At 43.4% G+C, this 16505-nt stretch overlaps 1 protein-coding gene and 1 long non-coding RNA gene across 2 annotated transcripts; both read left to right on the top strand.

Moving 5' to 3' along the window:
- Positions 1-354: 354 nt before the first annotated feature.
- Positions 355-8938, top strand: LOC145359786 (uncharacterized). The gene is made up of 8 exons (XM_080214563.1): positions 355-750; positions 2098-2222; positions 2721-2748; positions 2843-2907; positions 4288-4925; positions 6339-6444; positions 8584-8730; positions 8846-8938. The coding sequence occupies exons 1-8, from the start codon at positions 519-521 to the stop codon at positions 8936-8938; spliced, it is 1434 nt and encodes a 477-aa protein (XP_080070689.1). The 5' UTR covers positions 355-518.
- A 1319-nt stretch (positions 8939-10257) lies between these two features.
- On the top strand, positions 10258-16051 carry LOC145359888 (uncharacterized). Its single transcript, XR_013889645.1, has 3 exons — positions 10258-10492; positions 12240-12347; positions 15001-16051. It is a non-coding gene; the product is annotated as an uncharacterized LOC145359888 (long non-coding RNA).
- Positions 16052-16505: the final 454 nt, after the last annotated feature.

Genomic DNA, 16505 nt, shown 5'->3' with positions numbered 1-16505 from the left:
GTAGCAGGAAAGAAGCTGCTCTTGAAATTGTCTGTAAAGAAATAGTGCATTTAGTGGTTTAGTAAAGAGTCAATTCAGTTGGAAAGGTGCCTCGGTTGACATTGCCTTAGGAATGTACTCAGAACTAAGTTCCAAAAACTGCCTTTTGTTTTTTAAACACGTCTTGGAAAATAGGCGAGGTGCTGGAATTCCAAGACTGCGTAGGATGCAACGCATGCCTGCAGCAACAACAATTCAGAGTAAATCCGAGGACTGCTGCAGAAATAATCAGGAAGTTGACGCAGGTGCTGGTATCAAAGATCCCGCCCCTGCAAAGGAGCTGTTTATATATGTATACATAAAAAAGGGAAAGCCTTCATTAGAGTAGAGTTAGCCTTTCCCACTTGCTCCCGTCAGCAGCGGGTAGCTGCAGCAAGGTGGAGATAACCTGCTTCTACCTGGCCAGGTGAACTTGTCCCAAGTCTCTGCCGCGGTTTCACGACTGGCGCTGCACCTCACTGGGTGCACCAGAGTACAGCATGCTCTACAAGGTGTTAAGCCCGGATAGCCTGCACGACCACAGCAGCAATGACAGTGACATCGATGATTGCTACCGAAGGAGCAATCGGTCCCCTCTGGCCGGGGAAGTACCCACCCCCACGGGCGTCTGCTCCCAGCCGAGTTCCTCCTCTCACCCCCTTGGAATCTCAGAGCTTTGCCTCCTGAAACACAGCGACACCGTCACGGAAGGTGCAAACGAGAGCCTTAAAGGTAAGGTCTCTCTGCTCAGGCTGTCAATGCAGCAACATAGAACACAATTTATAATTGCCAAGCCAGAAAAAAGAGAAAATGCTGGAAAACGTCAGCAGGACTGGCAGCATCTGTAAGGAGGGAAGTAATTGTCAGGGGTCAAAGCCCAAGCTCCAAAACATAGCAGTCAGCCGCAGAGTGTTGGGAGTGTTTTGATTTATGCTGGAAGGAAAATGTCTCTGACAGGCTTTATTCTGATTTTATCATCGCCAAGTGAAAATTACGTGTGAGTCAGTCATTCAGTGAGAAATGATAAACGAAAGAAAGGCAAATTAGTGCAGATGCTGGAATCTGAAACCAAAAGAGAAAATGCTGTAAAATCTCAGCAGGTCTGGCAGCATCTGTACGGAGAGGAAAGAGCTGATGTTTCAAGGCCAGACGACCCCTTGTCAAAGCGACAGAACGGGTATAAATTGATTTGAAACCAATTTATTACAATATCTGCATTAAAAACTGAAATGTTGAATTGGAAGCTGACCCCATCTAATCAACATAAACAAAGTGCAGCAAACTGGTGTGAGTTTTATTGCCCTGGTCTTTACTTTTTAGTTATTTGATTGATTGCCTCTGGAATTATGTAGTTTTATTTGTATCATCAGCACAGAAAAAAAGGCATGAACAAGTTGGGCCGAAGAACCTGATTCCATGCTGTAAACTTCTATGACTCTATGGCCTGTCACCAAGTTGATTGCTCAAGAAACTAATGATCTCTCTAACCGACACCTCCAAAACTGGTTACCTTCCATTCCCGGCTTGGGTCACTCTCTGTGCAGAGTCTGCACGTTCTCCCCGTGACTGGGTGGGTTTCCTCTGGGTGCTCTGGTTTCCTCCAAAGTCGTGCTGGTTTGGGGCATTAGCCATGCTAAAATTCTCCCTCAGTGTACCCTGAACAGGCACCAGATTGTGGCGACTGGGGGATTTTCACAATAACTTCATTGCAGTGTTAATGTAAGCCTACTTGCGACGTTAATAAGTGAAATAATCAAATTATAGGGATGGCTCTGATGAAGGGTGATCCAGACTCGAAACATTGGCTCTATTCTCTCTCCACAGATGCTGTCGGATCTGCTGAGATATTCCAGCATTTTTTGTTTTTGTCATAGCGATAGTACTCTGATTAACATTTAGTATACCTGAACAAGGTGCAAACTAAAGAACAGTACTGTCATTTCTATTCAAAATCAGTGCAGCTTTGAAGATGTTTTCTGAATGATACAATTGACTGCTCATTTTAAGGGTAGACTTTTGATGGTGGGAAATATACCAAAAATCTTGCACTGGCCTTGAACCAGAACTTATTTCTCTCAGACTCAAAGAATTGCAGAAATACGCAGTGCCAGAAGAAGTATTTGGGAGTAAGAGTCCGCCGGCCAGTTCGAGACCTCCTGCGTAATTATCGCATAGCCAGAGGAGAGGATCCCAGTGATGTGCAGGTACGAGGTGAACATAGAACATAGAACATTACAGCGCAGAACAGGCCCTTCGGCCCACGATGTTGCGCCGACCAGTTAAAAAGCAATGACCCTCTAACCTAAACCAAACCCTTTCCATCCATAAACCTATCCACGGATCTCTTAAACGCCCCCAAACTAGGCGCATTTACAACTGCAGCAGGCAGGGCATTCCAATCCCTCACCACCCTCTGGGTAAAGAACCTACCCCTGAGTCCAGGGGTAGTGAAGTCCAGTCGCAAGTGAAGTCCATTGAACCTGTAAAGCAAACCCTTCTTCAACAGAAGAGAAACAAATGTTCAGTCTTTTAACTACCAAAATCAATGTGCCAGCAAAATATTAGAAGGGTTGGGGGGAAATCAGATCAGAAAGATTTTTCTGGGGGATATAATGGCAATCGCAAAATTCAACTTCAATACTTGCTGGAAAACTGGTTTGAAATTATGATTTATAAAAAAACATTTATTTTGTTTCTTACAGCTGGATGTGGCCTGGAAATCGAATAATTGTAAGTGGCTCAGAGGAATCAATTACTGTAAAATGTATCTTCTTTAATGTATCTGATATCGTGCCTAACATGTTCATTGGTGGTTTTATTGCAGTGAGAAGACGTGTGGTCCGAGAGACAGCCCAAGGTCATCCGTATACTACTAAACGGAACATACAGGTAAGTACTGTTAGGCAGCTCAGGTTCACAGCTTGGAAATGGCAGCAAGGCCAACAAAGATGGCCCATCCCTGGCTTCCCAGAGAAGGTGGCACTAGGCTTGTTTCTTCTTGAGCGTTGTGATGCAGCAGAAGGGGCTGGCTAGGGAAGTTAAGAGATCCTGTTGGCATGGGACTTGAGTCACCCATTAGCCCGGTCCGATAAGGATGACAAGTTGGGGTTTGGTAACAATTTTTTCTTAATTCATTTTGTGAATGGGCCAGCATTTATTGCCCTATTGTCCCTAGTTGTCCTTGTTCAGTGGGCAGTCAAGGGTCAACCAAATTGCTGTGGGGCTGGAGTCACATGTAGGCCAGGCCAGGTAAGGACAACAGATTAACGCAAAATACTGTGGATACTGCTATCTGAAACAAAGACAGAAAAATGCTGGAAAATTTCAACAGGTTTGCCAGCATCTATAGACAGAGGATAGAGCCAATGTTTCAAGTCCAGACGACACTTCGTCAGAGCTGGTTCTGACGCAGGGCCATCTAGACTCTAAACATTGACTCTATTCTCTCCCCATAGATGCTGTCAAACCAGCTGAGGTTTTCCAGCATTTTGCTATTTTTGTTAAGGACAGCAGATTTCCTTCCCTAAATGACATTAATGAACTAGATGGATTTTTCCGACAATGATTTCATGGTCATCAGTAGATTCTTAATTCCAGATTTTTTTTTAGATTCAAATTCCGCCAAATGCCATGGCAGGATTTGAACCAGGATCCCCCAGAATATTAGCTGAGTTTCTGGGTTGATAGTCTAGCGATAATCCCACTAGGCTATCGCCTCGCCAGCTGTAGGACTTGATTTGTTGACCTTTGACAGTTCCATGGTTCCTTTTTGAAATATTAGCACTATACATTGTTTCACTCCTGATTTTTCTTAAGCTGAAATCAAATGCATAAATTCCCATGATAGGATTTAATTTGCATTACGAAGTGCTATGTTAAAGTGGGGCTAAACTCCAGTCTATTCTGTATGTAATAATATTGCAGTGCAGTTTCCCGATTCACAACACCCAAGAACAGCTTCTTCCCTGCTGCCATCAGACTTTTAAATGTACCCACCTTGCATCAAGTTGATCTTTCCCCACACCCTAGCTATGACTGTAACACTACATTCTGCACTCTCTCCTTTCCTTCTCTCTGTATAGCGCGCAAGAAACAATACTTTTCACTCTATGCTAATACATGTGACAGTAATAAATCAAATCAAAAATCAAATTTACAGAGCTAATATCGAGGCTGAATTTACCGTTGGTTTTAAGGTTATTAAGGACATTTTGAAATCAGTGATTGATTGTGAAATCTAATGACAGCTTTTCCGCCCATCTTTTTAAGATTAAAAAAACAAACACTTTCCCGTCGAAGAATTTTGAAGAAATTTTGGAAGACTTGGTGGAGGTTCTGGAGACCGATCTGAAGCAAGCTAAAACACGCTCCTACCAGACCGAACAGAACATACCGGGAATGGTTTGCCAGCTGGGATATTACACTGGCTGCCCTGTCAGTTTCTGGGATTCACTCAACGGCAGCCAACAGCTGCAAGCTGACCAAGGAACCTCAGACTACCTTCCATATCACTTCTCCAAGGACGATAAAACTCTTCCCAGTCTGGTATCTGTACGCCCGGAAGCTTTGGAAGAGGGGCCTTTGAACCTTTCTCCTGCCCATTTGGCAGCCTTCACAGATGGACGTGACGGGTGTCAGCCCCGCGGTTCTCAAAACGTCACGGGACAGTCCCTACCTTGTTCCCCGTCATCCGAGGCAGAATTTTTTAGCCAAGGTGAACTGAACGGTCTTCAGAACTGTATGTATTCCCACGTTGAAAGCAAGCATCTTCCCGACTCCGCACAACAGCAACATTCTCTGGATGATTCAGCCTTGTCTTTCTTCCAGTTCCAACTACGACATGTAGAGCTGAGTCTTTGCACTGTATCCGCTCAGGAAATACTCTTTGTGGACAAGAACGGCAATACGTAAGTGACTGCATTAAGACTTAGATCCAAAGTTGTCTGAAGAGATTGCATGATAGATTTTTACAGCACCAGAAGTGGCCATTTGTCTAATTTGCTTCCTGCTAACTCTTTGAACTGGCCAACTATTCCCTCTCCATGCTTTATCCTCCGTAGCAAAATAAATTGCCTTTGATGAACAGATAAAGGGAAATCAGCCAATCATTCGAAATACAAAAACACAGTGGCACAGTGGTTAGCACTGCTGCCTCGTAGCGCCCGGGTTCAATTCCAGACTTGGGTCACTCTCTGTGTGGAGTTTGCATGTTCTCCCCGTGTCTGCGTGAGTTTCTTCCAGGTGCTCCGGTTTTCTCACATTCTCCAAAGATGTGCAGTTTAGGTGGATTGGCCATGCTAAATTACCCCTTCGTGTCAGGGGGATTAGCAGGGTAAATGTGTGGGGTTATAGATTTAGGGCCTGGATGGGATTGTTGTTGATGCAGGCTTGGTAGGCCAAATGGCCTCCTTCTGCACTGTAGGGATTCTGTGATTGTTAATATTATGCGTGTACCGATGTAACTCTGGATGTTGTAACATTGCTGTTGTGGCACAGTCAGTGCTAAATGATTACAGCAACAAATTGCTGTCAAAGAACCACCTTTCTTTCTGTATTCAGATTACAGAAACAGTTCTATTGTCCTGCAACAAAATGCACTTTTGCCAGTATCTCATCTGAGAAGCACCTTGTGCTGTGTCTCTGCTATATCAAAGGCAGATTTTAAATGCCTGGAGTCCATTGCTGTGTCCTATGTTAAGGTTCTTTGAAGGAATGGATGGGGAATCTTGCCCACTGCCAGCACTCAACAGAAAATGACACAGTTCAGGAGAGAGCCCTCACCTTCCTTTCCGCGCTTTCCCGAATAAATGTGCAATAGCAGAAACAACCCCTGGTTCTTTCTCTTGGTAAATTCAAATATTTCCTTTGGCTTTAATGAGCAGCGTAGGTGAGTGGGACTGTTTACTGTGCAATTTTCCAAGGAATAGGTGTGATTCAGAGCTTTACAAATGAGGTGTATGCCCTGTTACTGAAATCCAACCTGCTTCTGTGTGTATGTGCATTTGACCTTTCAAAAAGTGGAGATTAAATCGTACAATAGCATTGATTAAAGTTGCCTATGGTTTATCACATTTCCACTGAACCACCTGGACATGAGTCACCCAATATGTTGCTGGTCGTGACGAATTTCATTGCCCTAATTCCAAAAAAGTAATTTGGATTGCAATTAGGATGAGACTCAATAACTGAACTTAATGCCAGGGATTTAGGTAGAAGGAATAACTTCATTGAAAGCTTTGAATCACCTGATTTATTTTTTGTTCTGATGCCTTGTATCATTATCAGTGACAGTACCCTGTGTTTATTTTTAATTTTGACAGAATGCTACACAATGCTGTTATTCAGGGGAAGAGAGCCTTGGTATATAGCTTAGCTTGTAGAATGGCAAACATGGGTAGGCTTGATGCAAAGAACATCAGAGACCGAGTAAGTAATCAGAAGTCTTCAAAGAAAGCTCCTTTTTATTGTACTTTACCCTTTTCAAACTAATCTTCCGAGCTTCCTCGTGTGGCCTTCGGATTACAAACAAATAAACGAAAAGGTTAACAAACCCACAACAATCGGGTTGATTGAATTCACGAGATTGAATTTGATGATCAGCCATGATCAAAGTGAATGGCACAGCAGGCTCGATGGGCCGAATGGCCTCCTCCTGCTTTTATTTTCCACATTTCTATATTGCGGGTTTAAGAATAGTTTTATTCTTCATGGAATAACTACAGTAACTCATGTAGTTTACATTGGTTACTGTTCAGGTTAAGGCATTTTTCTTCAACCGTACTAGCAATCAGTTTAAAAAGGGTATTACATTTTTTTATATAACGCCAAATTAAAATTGCTTGTCAGAGAAAGTGAGAGAGTGTATTGATTTGTGTTGATCAAGAATAAAAACAAAATATATTATCCAGAATCTTAAAAATATAATAAGTTAACTTCTTTTTGCAACAAATTACCTGTCAGTTAAATGTAAAAATATTTTAATAAAAAGACCCAAATGAGAGGGCAGTGTCGGCCGTAACTTTGGGGCATCTGGCGGTACCCCAGAAATGCACTGGGGGATCCTTCAAGGAGGTTCCCAGGTAAGGCACAGCAATTGTCCTGAAGGGTTAACTTGATCTGGGCAATTGCACTGTGCTGGGAACCATCCAAAAAGTGGTTTAAATCACTGGCCATGCCAGCGTTACACTAATACTTACTCATAAAATGTTAGGTAAAATACGAAAGAGAAAATGCCGTAAAATCTTTGACAAAGAGTCATCTGGACTCGAAACGTCAGCTCTTTTCTCTCCTTACAAATGCTGCCAGACCTGCTGAGATTTTCCAGCATTTTCTCTTATGGGTTTAGAAAAAATACAATCTCTGCGTACTTACTTTAAAGACTTAATCCGATCCCTGCATTGGATCCCTACAAGCCCGTTCCCCAGGGAACACCCCCAGCCTCCGATAAACCGCCCCTCATCCATCATGGCATCCAACCCCCCCACCGGTATTCCCCACATCCCCCCACCCCACCTTGAGATTCCCCCACCCCTCAATCCCTCCCTCCCTCAAACTGCACACGACTCTCACCCCACCCCCATCCCAAACCCACAACTCTCATCCCCGATCCCTTGATCTGATTTCGGCTGCAACTGAAGCCTCCCCCCGCCCCCCCTCCCCCCTCCCCCCCCACCCCACCCCCCCAGCCGATTTGACTCCAGCTCGATCATCTTGCTCCACCCCATCCCCGAGCCAGCTGGACCCTCCCACTACCCAGCACCCACCCCCTCCCCCCCAACCCCGTCCCACCTCCCCACCCCACCCGACTAGACCCACCCCCACCCTTCCTTCAGCCTCTTACCTGAGCCAGCTGGACCCCTCTCCCAAACTGACCCAACCCCCCCAGTCTGCTGATCTGACCTAGATTGACCCTCCCGTTCCCCCACTGATGTCTAACCACCTCCCCACTCTTCTTCTGTACTATCCCGTATCTACCCCCCCCACCCCCCAATTAAATCCTATCCACTTACCTTGCCTTCTCCCTGGCCTATCCTTGGAATAGGACCTTGAAACTTCCTTGCTTCACAGCAGCTAATGCAATAAAAGTGGCCAGCACCCTCCTTCACTCTGACTCTGTTAGACTGTGATGCTGGGCCCCAGTGAAAGCTGCGCAACATGAACCTCAACTGCCACAAGGTCGGGCAAGACAGACACAAAAGAAATTTAGCTCAGGGAAGTGGGTACAGAGTGGCAATCTGACACTGATTGGCACTCCCAGGAAGTTACGACCCACATACATTCATGGTAAATTTTAAAGTAAAAGTGCAACAGTTCTGAATCATAAAAAAGCACTTTATTTTTCTGTGGAGGGTTCAGCTGGTGCTTTGAGGTGATGTATTGCAGTATTTAAGAACATAAGAAATAGGAGCAGGAGTAGGCCATCTAGCCCTTCGAGCCTGCCCCGCCATTCAATAAGATCATGGCTGATCTGTCGTGGCTCAGTTCCACATTCCCGCCCTCTCCCCATAACCCTTAATCCCCTCTCTTGTCAAAAACCCGACACTTTACTGTCTATGCTTTTCACAGACAGCGTTACACTTAGCCGCAGAACGAAATCAGCACCTGATGGTGAATGACCTCATTTCACTTGGTGCCCAAATCAATGAGAAAGACTATTTGGGGAAAACACCAATACATTTGTGTGCAGAAAACGGATTCCTCCGCGTGTTACACGTAAGTAAAACAGTTCCGTGCCACTTCCAGACAGTCCAGAATATCTCAGATTGTGAGTAATTATCACAATCGCATTCACCCTCCCACCAATAATGTCATTATTGATCATTTTCAGGTCATAGAAAAAACCTTGATGAACGGGACAGATGTGGACATCGACGCTGTCGACAATAATTGTAAGTATCCCCTTCTTAGGCTCAAAATTTAATTGTAAAGTTAATCATTTAAATTCCTTGTGCAACTTTAAAACTTAGAGGCTGGAATTCTCCAATCTCGGACACCGCTGCTGGCGAGAACTTGGCGCTCAGCCAAAACTTCATTCACTGCGGCAGGACTGGAAAATCCCAGCCGCCGGTGAGGTCAGAGAATCCTGGCCATTAGCTTCGGATGTGCAAATGGTAGAAGCTAGCTGGCATATAAAAGTGCAGTTCAGCATGTTTTAACACAATACAATTTATACTTATTAGGTCAAGGTCACATATGCGCTTTATGAAAACGCTTGGCAGGGACTGGAAAATCTTTTTCAAAAATTGGGTGGGATTTTCCGGTCTTATCCGCTAGCAGGAACTTTCAGTTCCGCCGATGGCGTTCCCCTTTGTTATTTTCCCGGGAAGCAGGGTGGGGGAGCTGCATAGAACATTGTTGATATAGGCGGAACCAGAAGATTCCACCAAAAGCCAATGGTGAGCTGTGTCCATCGCCAGAAAACACACCGTGGCAGTGGTTAGGAGAGGTACATAGGGGAAGGGATGCTGGGAGGTCTGAAAAATCTATTTGAACAAGATTTCAAAAAATATGGCGCTTATGTAGAAACTAGAACCAAATTGTCTTAAAACCTTCATGATTTATACTTTCATCTGTTACTTACTGTTTTATTGTGTGCACATCACAAATGATTAACAAGTCTAAACATAGAAACTAAAAGCAGGAGTAGGCCATTTGGCCCTTCGAGCCTGCTCCACTATTCATTTTGATCGTGGCTGATCATTGAATTCAATATCCTGATCTCCTTTCTGCCCTCCATATCCCTTGAGTCCTTTAGCCCCAAGAGTTATATCTAATTTCTTCTAAAAATCAGACTTTCTGTGGGAGTGAATTCCACACATTCACCACCCTCTGGGTGCAGAAATTTCCCCTCACCTCAGTTCTAAAAGGTTTACCCCTTATCCTCAAACTATGACACCTAGTTCTGGGCTCCCCCCACCATTGGGAACATTCTTTCTGTCTAACCCTGTTAGAATTTTATATGTTTCGATAAGATCCCCTCTCATTTTTCTAAACTCCAGCGAATATAACTTGCACAGGAACTGCAGAAGCACCCCATTGGGTTGCTCCAACCTCAGAGACTGTCGCCAGAACCCTATTGCCTCGCCCGCCTCGGAATCGGAGCGGGTGAGGGGCCAACAACGGGAATGTCCATTGACCTCAGGAGGGAATTTCTGGTCTAGCTCGAGCGAGACCGTAAAATCTCACTCTGTAGCTCTGAATGGATCGCACACTGCATGCGTTTTTGAAAATTCAGATGAAACCCACGCGTTTGATGTGCAGAGATTCCAGCAAACTTGAATAATAATCGCCTACATTTTGTTGTAAAGTTCTGACCCCATTACACTGCATGGTGCTGGCTCACGCTGCAACAGTGAAGGAATTTGAGAGCTCAGACATGAACTCTGACACCAGGAGGTTCCTCACATTGAGGAAGGAACAGCTGCTGGACGGGATGAGGTGCTTGCTAAGGATGGGATCTTCGCTGTTCGTGCAGGTAAGGTGGTTGCCTCTTTCTCCAACCCAGCATGTTTTATTTCATTGAGTTCTGAACTCAGAGGCCAGTGTCCCTTCACCAGATTCCCTTTATTTGCAAACTCTATTCCACTCCTAAGAGTGCTTCAGTTACACAGTCAGAATCAGGAGTGCCAATGGACCTGACGCTCCCATATTCAGATACAGGTGAGGGTCCACGATTGGGCAGGCATTTATGCCTTCAATCAGGGAGCTCGTACTCCAAGAGGCCAACCTGAAAGGCCTCATTGAGTTGATTACAGGTTCCATGGGAGCAATTTGTCACTGAAAATCATTGGGATCATAATACAATATTGATTGGATTTTTTTTTAAAGATGAAATCTTGTCTTATGATTGCGACCAGGAATACTTCAATGGTGCCTTGCCTGGGATTTTGCAATTTCTGCTTGTCCGTGACCAAGTTATGTAACAACAATAAAGTATTTATGTAACATGTCTTAACATCATGAAACACCTCGAGGTGCTTTAGAGGTGTGATAACAGACAGCTGGCCCTCAGCCATAATGAAATGATCAGAAGCTTTATCAGAGAAGCCAACTTTAAGAAACAAATTGAAAGAGGGAGAGAAGTTGAGAGGTTTAGGAACAGAATTTTTCTATATTCTTTTATCAGAGGTGAGCATCGTCAACTGGGCCAGCATTTATTACCCTAATTGCTCTTGAGGGGGCAGTTAAGAATCAACCTGTGGATCTGGAGTCATGTGTAGGCCAGGCCCAGGTGAGGATGTCCTTCCCTAAAGGACAACAGATGAGTTTTTACAACAATCATTTAATGGTCATTATTAGATTTTTAATTCCAGGTTTTTAGTGAATTCACATTTAACCATCCACTGTGGTGGGATTTGAACCCAGGTCCCCAGACCATTAACTTGGGTCTCTGGATTACTAGTCCAGTGACAATATCAGTCGGCATTGATAGAGCAGTGAAAATTGGAGATATGCAAGAGGCCAGAATTGGAGGAATGAGGAAAAGCTACCCTTGGATTTTAAAGCATAGGTCAGCACAGTGGCACAGTGGTTAGCACTGCTGCCTCACAGCACCAGGACCTGGGTTCAATCCTGGCCTCAGGTCACAGTCTGTGAGGAGTTTTCACATTTTCCCCATGTCATGTGTGGGTTTCCTTCGGGTGCTCCAGTTTCCTCCCACAGTCCAAAGGTGTGTGGGTTAGATGGATTGACCATGCTAAATTGCCCCTTAGTGTCAAGGGGACAAGTAGGGTAAAAACAGGAGTTGCAGGGATAGGGCCTGGGTGGGATTGTTGTTGGTGCAGGTCCGATGGACCAAATGGTCTCTCCACTGTAGGGATTCTACGATTCTTCTATGATAGCAACAATGTATCATACCTTGTGTTCTTCATTAATTCACAGTGAAGAAATTTATGGAACGCACAAACAGACATAGCAATGTGTCAAATTTGGTGTAAAATAAAGTTTCTAACCATAGTGAATAAACCAGATTTGCACCAGTCTTCTAGAGACCTTTACTCGGCTCCTGTCAGGTTGTGCAAGGATGGGGGTTTGACATTAGCACACACCTCGTAAGCTTGCCCACACCCTCTCCAGCCTGGGGGCGTTGTTCCATGGGTAGTGAAGAATTGAGGGTACCTATGGAATGTGGGTCAACAGTTTTGACAGAGAAGGGGAGGGATAACGGGAGAAGATTGAGGAATCTCCTCAGATGTGTAACCCATTCTATTCCCTCCTTAAAGGATCTGAATGGACGAAACGCCATTGATTTGGCTGAGGAAGTGAATGACAGCGAGGTTCTGAATTTCCTCTATGGCTACATTGATCGAATGAAAACCACCAATCACGAGGTACATTTTATTCAATAAAATCAACCAAGCAGCTGTTGGCATGTTAAAATTTTAGTGAGAATTTCTGTTGACGTAAGAAAAGGTAAAATTTCAATCATTTACATTGACTGCGATCCTCTGCTCTCCGAGCAGCGGCATCCGAGCGAGAATGGAAAATATGGTCTTCCAGCCAAAATTTCATTCACTTTTAGCAGCATCGGAAAATCCCAGCCCCAAACGAAAATGGAAGATTTTTAAAATTCTTTTGTGGGACATTGTTGTCACTGGCTGGCCAGCATTTATTGCCCATCCCTAGTTGTCAGAGGGCGGCTAAGAGTCAACCACGTGGTGGCATAATTATTAGCACTGCTGACTCACAGCGCCACAGACCCGGGTTCAATTCCCGGCTTGGGTCACTACCTGAGTGTAATCTGCACATTCTCCCCATGTCTGCGTGGGTTCCCTCTGGGAGCTCCGGTTTCCTCCCACAGTCTGAAAGGTGTGCTGGTTAGGCACATTGACCCGAAAAGGCACTGGGGTGTTTGAGGGAGAGAGAACCAATGCCTTGAGCTGGCCTATTACACTCACACCCATGTGTTGTATTCTCAAGTCTGATTTTTTAAATTTAACTTTACACCCAAAAGAAAATAAAACTTCATTTTTAAGAAGAAGACTTTTTTTATTGTGGAAGATTGATTTTTTAGCTTTTAACAAATTACTGGGGGAGACAGGGGCATAGTGGTGTTGTCACTGAACTAGTAACCTAGAGACCCAGGACAAGATCTGGAGAACGGGGTTTGAATCCCACCATAGCAGATGATGAAGTTTGAATTTAATAAAAATCTGAAATTGCTGTCGATTGTCGCAAAAATCCATCTGGTTGACTAATGTCCTTCAGGGAAGGAAATCTGCCATCCTTAACTGGTTTGGCCTACATGTGACTCCAGATCTCGGCCATCTGTGGTAACCCCCAGGACTTGCATTGGGAAGTACTGATTTAACGTCCCTGTAGGACTTGTAGAATACAAGCTCCACCTGGTAAGCTAATTACCAATCACCAGCGACCTTGTGAGACCAAAAGAGAAAATGCTGGATAATCTCAGACATCTGGCAGCATCTGTAAGGAGAGAAAAGAGCTGATGTTTCGAGTCTAGATGAACCTTTACTTTCTATGAGTCTTATAGGGAGATCAATCAGTGATTCCCCATGCAAGTCATGGGGGTTATCCCACTGTCTTTAAGTACTCTGTGGCCTACATATCATCCCCTATTCAGAGCAAAGTAGTTGACTCTGAAATGTAGAGTTCTTAGGGACAGGTAATAAATACTGGGCCAGCCAAAGTGATGGATTGTCCTGTGAATAAATTTAAAATATTAAATCTTATTTAAGTTCCAAACTTTTATTAAAGTGGTCTATCTTTTAAACCATGCCTACCTATATTATATATATTTATGTTTCTATAGCACTTGTGGAGAATGGGATCAAAGGTTATGGGGAGAAAGCAGGATTGGGATACTGAGTTGGACAATCAGCCATGATCGTAATGAATGGCAGAGCAAGCTGGAAGGGCCAAATGGCCTCCTCCTGCTTCTTTGTTTCTAAATCTATATAAAATTAAAATATATGTACTTAGATCAGTGAATTTATCAATATTCTTTTACAATCCAAAAGGAATTTTCCCCTTTCGGAGCATTCGATGTGATGGGCCAAAATACTGAGTTAACAGATCTGCATCCTTGTAACATTTTCCTGCAGCCCAGAATGTATTGTGAGGTAGGTTAAAATACAAAAAAAATGATTTTCTTGGGCTGCAAAAGCCAACAGAAATCAGAGCATGTTTTAAGTTAGTGTAACCATATGTAGAAACATAAAATTATGAAGGGAATAGATAAGATAGAAGCAGGGAGGTTGTTTCTACTGGTGGATGAAACTAGAACTAGAGGCCATGGCCTCCAAATAAGGGGGAGCAGATTTAGGACTGACTTGAGGAGGAACTTCTTCACCCAAAGGGTTGCGAATGTGTGGAATTCCCTGCCCAATGAAGCAATTGAGACTATCTTGTTGAATGTTTTTAAGTCAAGGATAGAGTCTTACAGGTTTACAGCATGGAAACAGGCCCTTCGACCCAACTTGTCCATGATGCCTTTTTTTTTAAACCCTGAAGCTAGTCCCAATTGCCTGCATTTGGCCCATATCACTCTATACCCCGTAACTGTCTAAAGGCAAAATTGTACCCACTTCAACTACTACCTCTGGCAGTTTGTTCCAGGCATTCACCAGCCTCTGTGTGAAAAAATTGCCCCTCTGGACACTTTTTTAATCTCTTCCCTCTCATCTTAAATCTATGCGCTCTAATTTTAGAGTCCCCTACCTTTAGGAGATATTGACTATCTAGTTGAGTGATGCTCTCATTTTATAGACCTCTATAAGATAGATAGATTTTTTTGAACAGTAAAGGAATTAAGGGTTATGGTGAGCGATGGGTAAATGGAGCTGAGTCCACGAAAAGATCAGCCATGAACTTAGTGAATGGCGGAGCAGGTTCAAGGGACCAGATGGCCTACTCCAGCTTCTAGCTTTTATGTTCTTATGTCAATCATTCTTAAGGTCTACAATGTTCACACCTATGCACTCCAAAATATTAAAAGATGCTCTGTTTTTGCTTCTCTTGCAGGAGCTCAACAAGAGACTCAACATCGACTGTCAGTGAGACAGTCCAAAAATTGACAAGTAATAGTCAAGAAATTGTGAAGCCTGAGCCGAGGTTGGAAGCAAAGCTTGTGAACTTTTATATATATATTTGTGTGTGTATGTTTGCATTTTAATACCACATACATAATATATACACACACCCCATTTAATGACATGGATTTGCTGAAATCAATAATGTCATTCATTATTGCGAACTGTTGGTGTTGAGAACAATTTCGGCAACACCAATTTGCAATGATGAATGACATTTAATAAAATGATACATAAATACAAATCCAGATTCTGGACATTTTGTCTTCCCAGTGCTTGAGAAACACATAACAAATTTGGAGCGATTGTAAACCGAATGCCTTTCACTTTTTAACTGCAAGGACGTTCTTTGCTCCAGCCCAGCTCAGGCTCTTAAAAAATGCAACAAGGGTTAAAAATGTTACAGACATTACAACAGAGAAATGTGACATCTCGTGAAGAGTCCTGGAGCAAACTATAAGTTGAAATTGGCTTGTTATTTTCAAGATTACTTGAACAAAACAGAGCATAAGGATTTGGATTCAATGTGTTACCACACAGTAGCTGCCTACGGCAGACAATTCCAGGTATTTTGACTTCCTGAGAATGTGCATGCTATTGCACATAGCCTGTCTGCATTAAGTTATGAGGTAATGTTGAATTTAACACTAATCAGAATTTGACTTGTTGCTAATGCATTGGATTAATCAATTGCTTCAAATCAGCACCAAATTGAAATAAGACGAAAGAAACTGGGAGCCGCTTCTAAAAATACTTTCCCAGGAAGCTCCCCGCCAATGTTAACCACCAAACGAGACAATTTCAACTTTAGTTTCCTGTCTATCACTGTTATGAATATGGTAACACATTGTTGCAATTAGCTGGTTTCTGTGAAACTTCCATTGTTGGCTACATTGTTTGGCAATCTGTATTGTATATATTGTTTCAGTAAAAGAGCATTCCTTTTGTTCCCTGTATATCTAAAATAAACCTGCCTACATGTACGCTGCTAGTTGTTTCTTCAGTAGTGTGTCCTACTTTTGGACTAAAAGTTAAGCTTCCTCTTGTTCATTCATCCCATAATGATGCCCATATAACACTGTGGCCGGAATTTTACCATCCCGCCCACCACAGGAATCAGAAGGGGCAAGGGGGTGGACCATGGAAAGGTCCATTGACCTCAGGAGGGATTTTCCGGTTTCAGGGCAAGCGAGGCTGGAAAATCCTGCCCTGTGAATTTTGAGGGAAATGATTGGTTGCTTATTGATGTGCTGAGAAAGTGGCAAAGAAATGTTTGACCATTCTGAACAGGTAAAATATCCAATTAAGGGATGGCTTGATAATTGGCCACCAGCATTAATCTTTTATTAATGTCTATTTCGAAACAGTTAGACAATGTGTCCTCGTGCCAGTTTCCTCCCTGCATACATTGAGTTATCTTGGTCCCTTCATTTGATG

Source organism: Carcharhinus amblyrhynchos, chromosome 29 (assembly GCF_965287045.1).
Source record: "Carcharhinus amblyrhynchos chromosome 29, sCarAmb.v2.hapA, whole genome shotgun sequence".
NCBI lineage: Eukaryota > Metazoa > Chordata > Chondrichthyes > Carcharhiniformes > Carcharhinidae > Carcharhinus > Carcharhinus amblyrhynchos.
The sequence above is the reverse complement of the archived record's forward strand: the minus strand, read 5'-3'. Positions and strand labels throughout refer to the sequence as shown.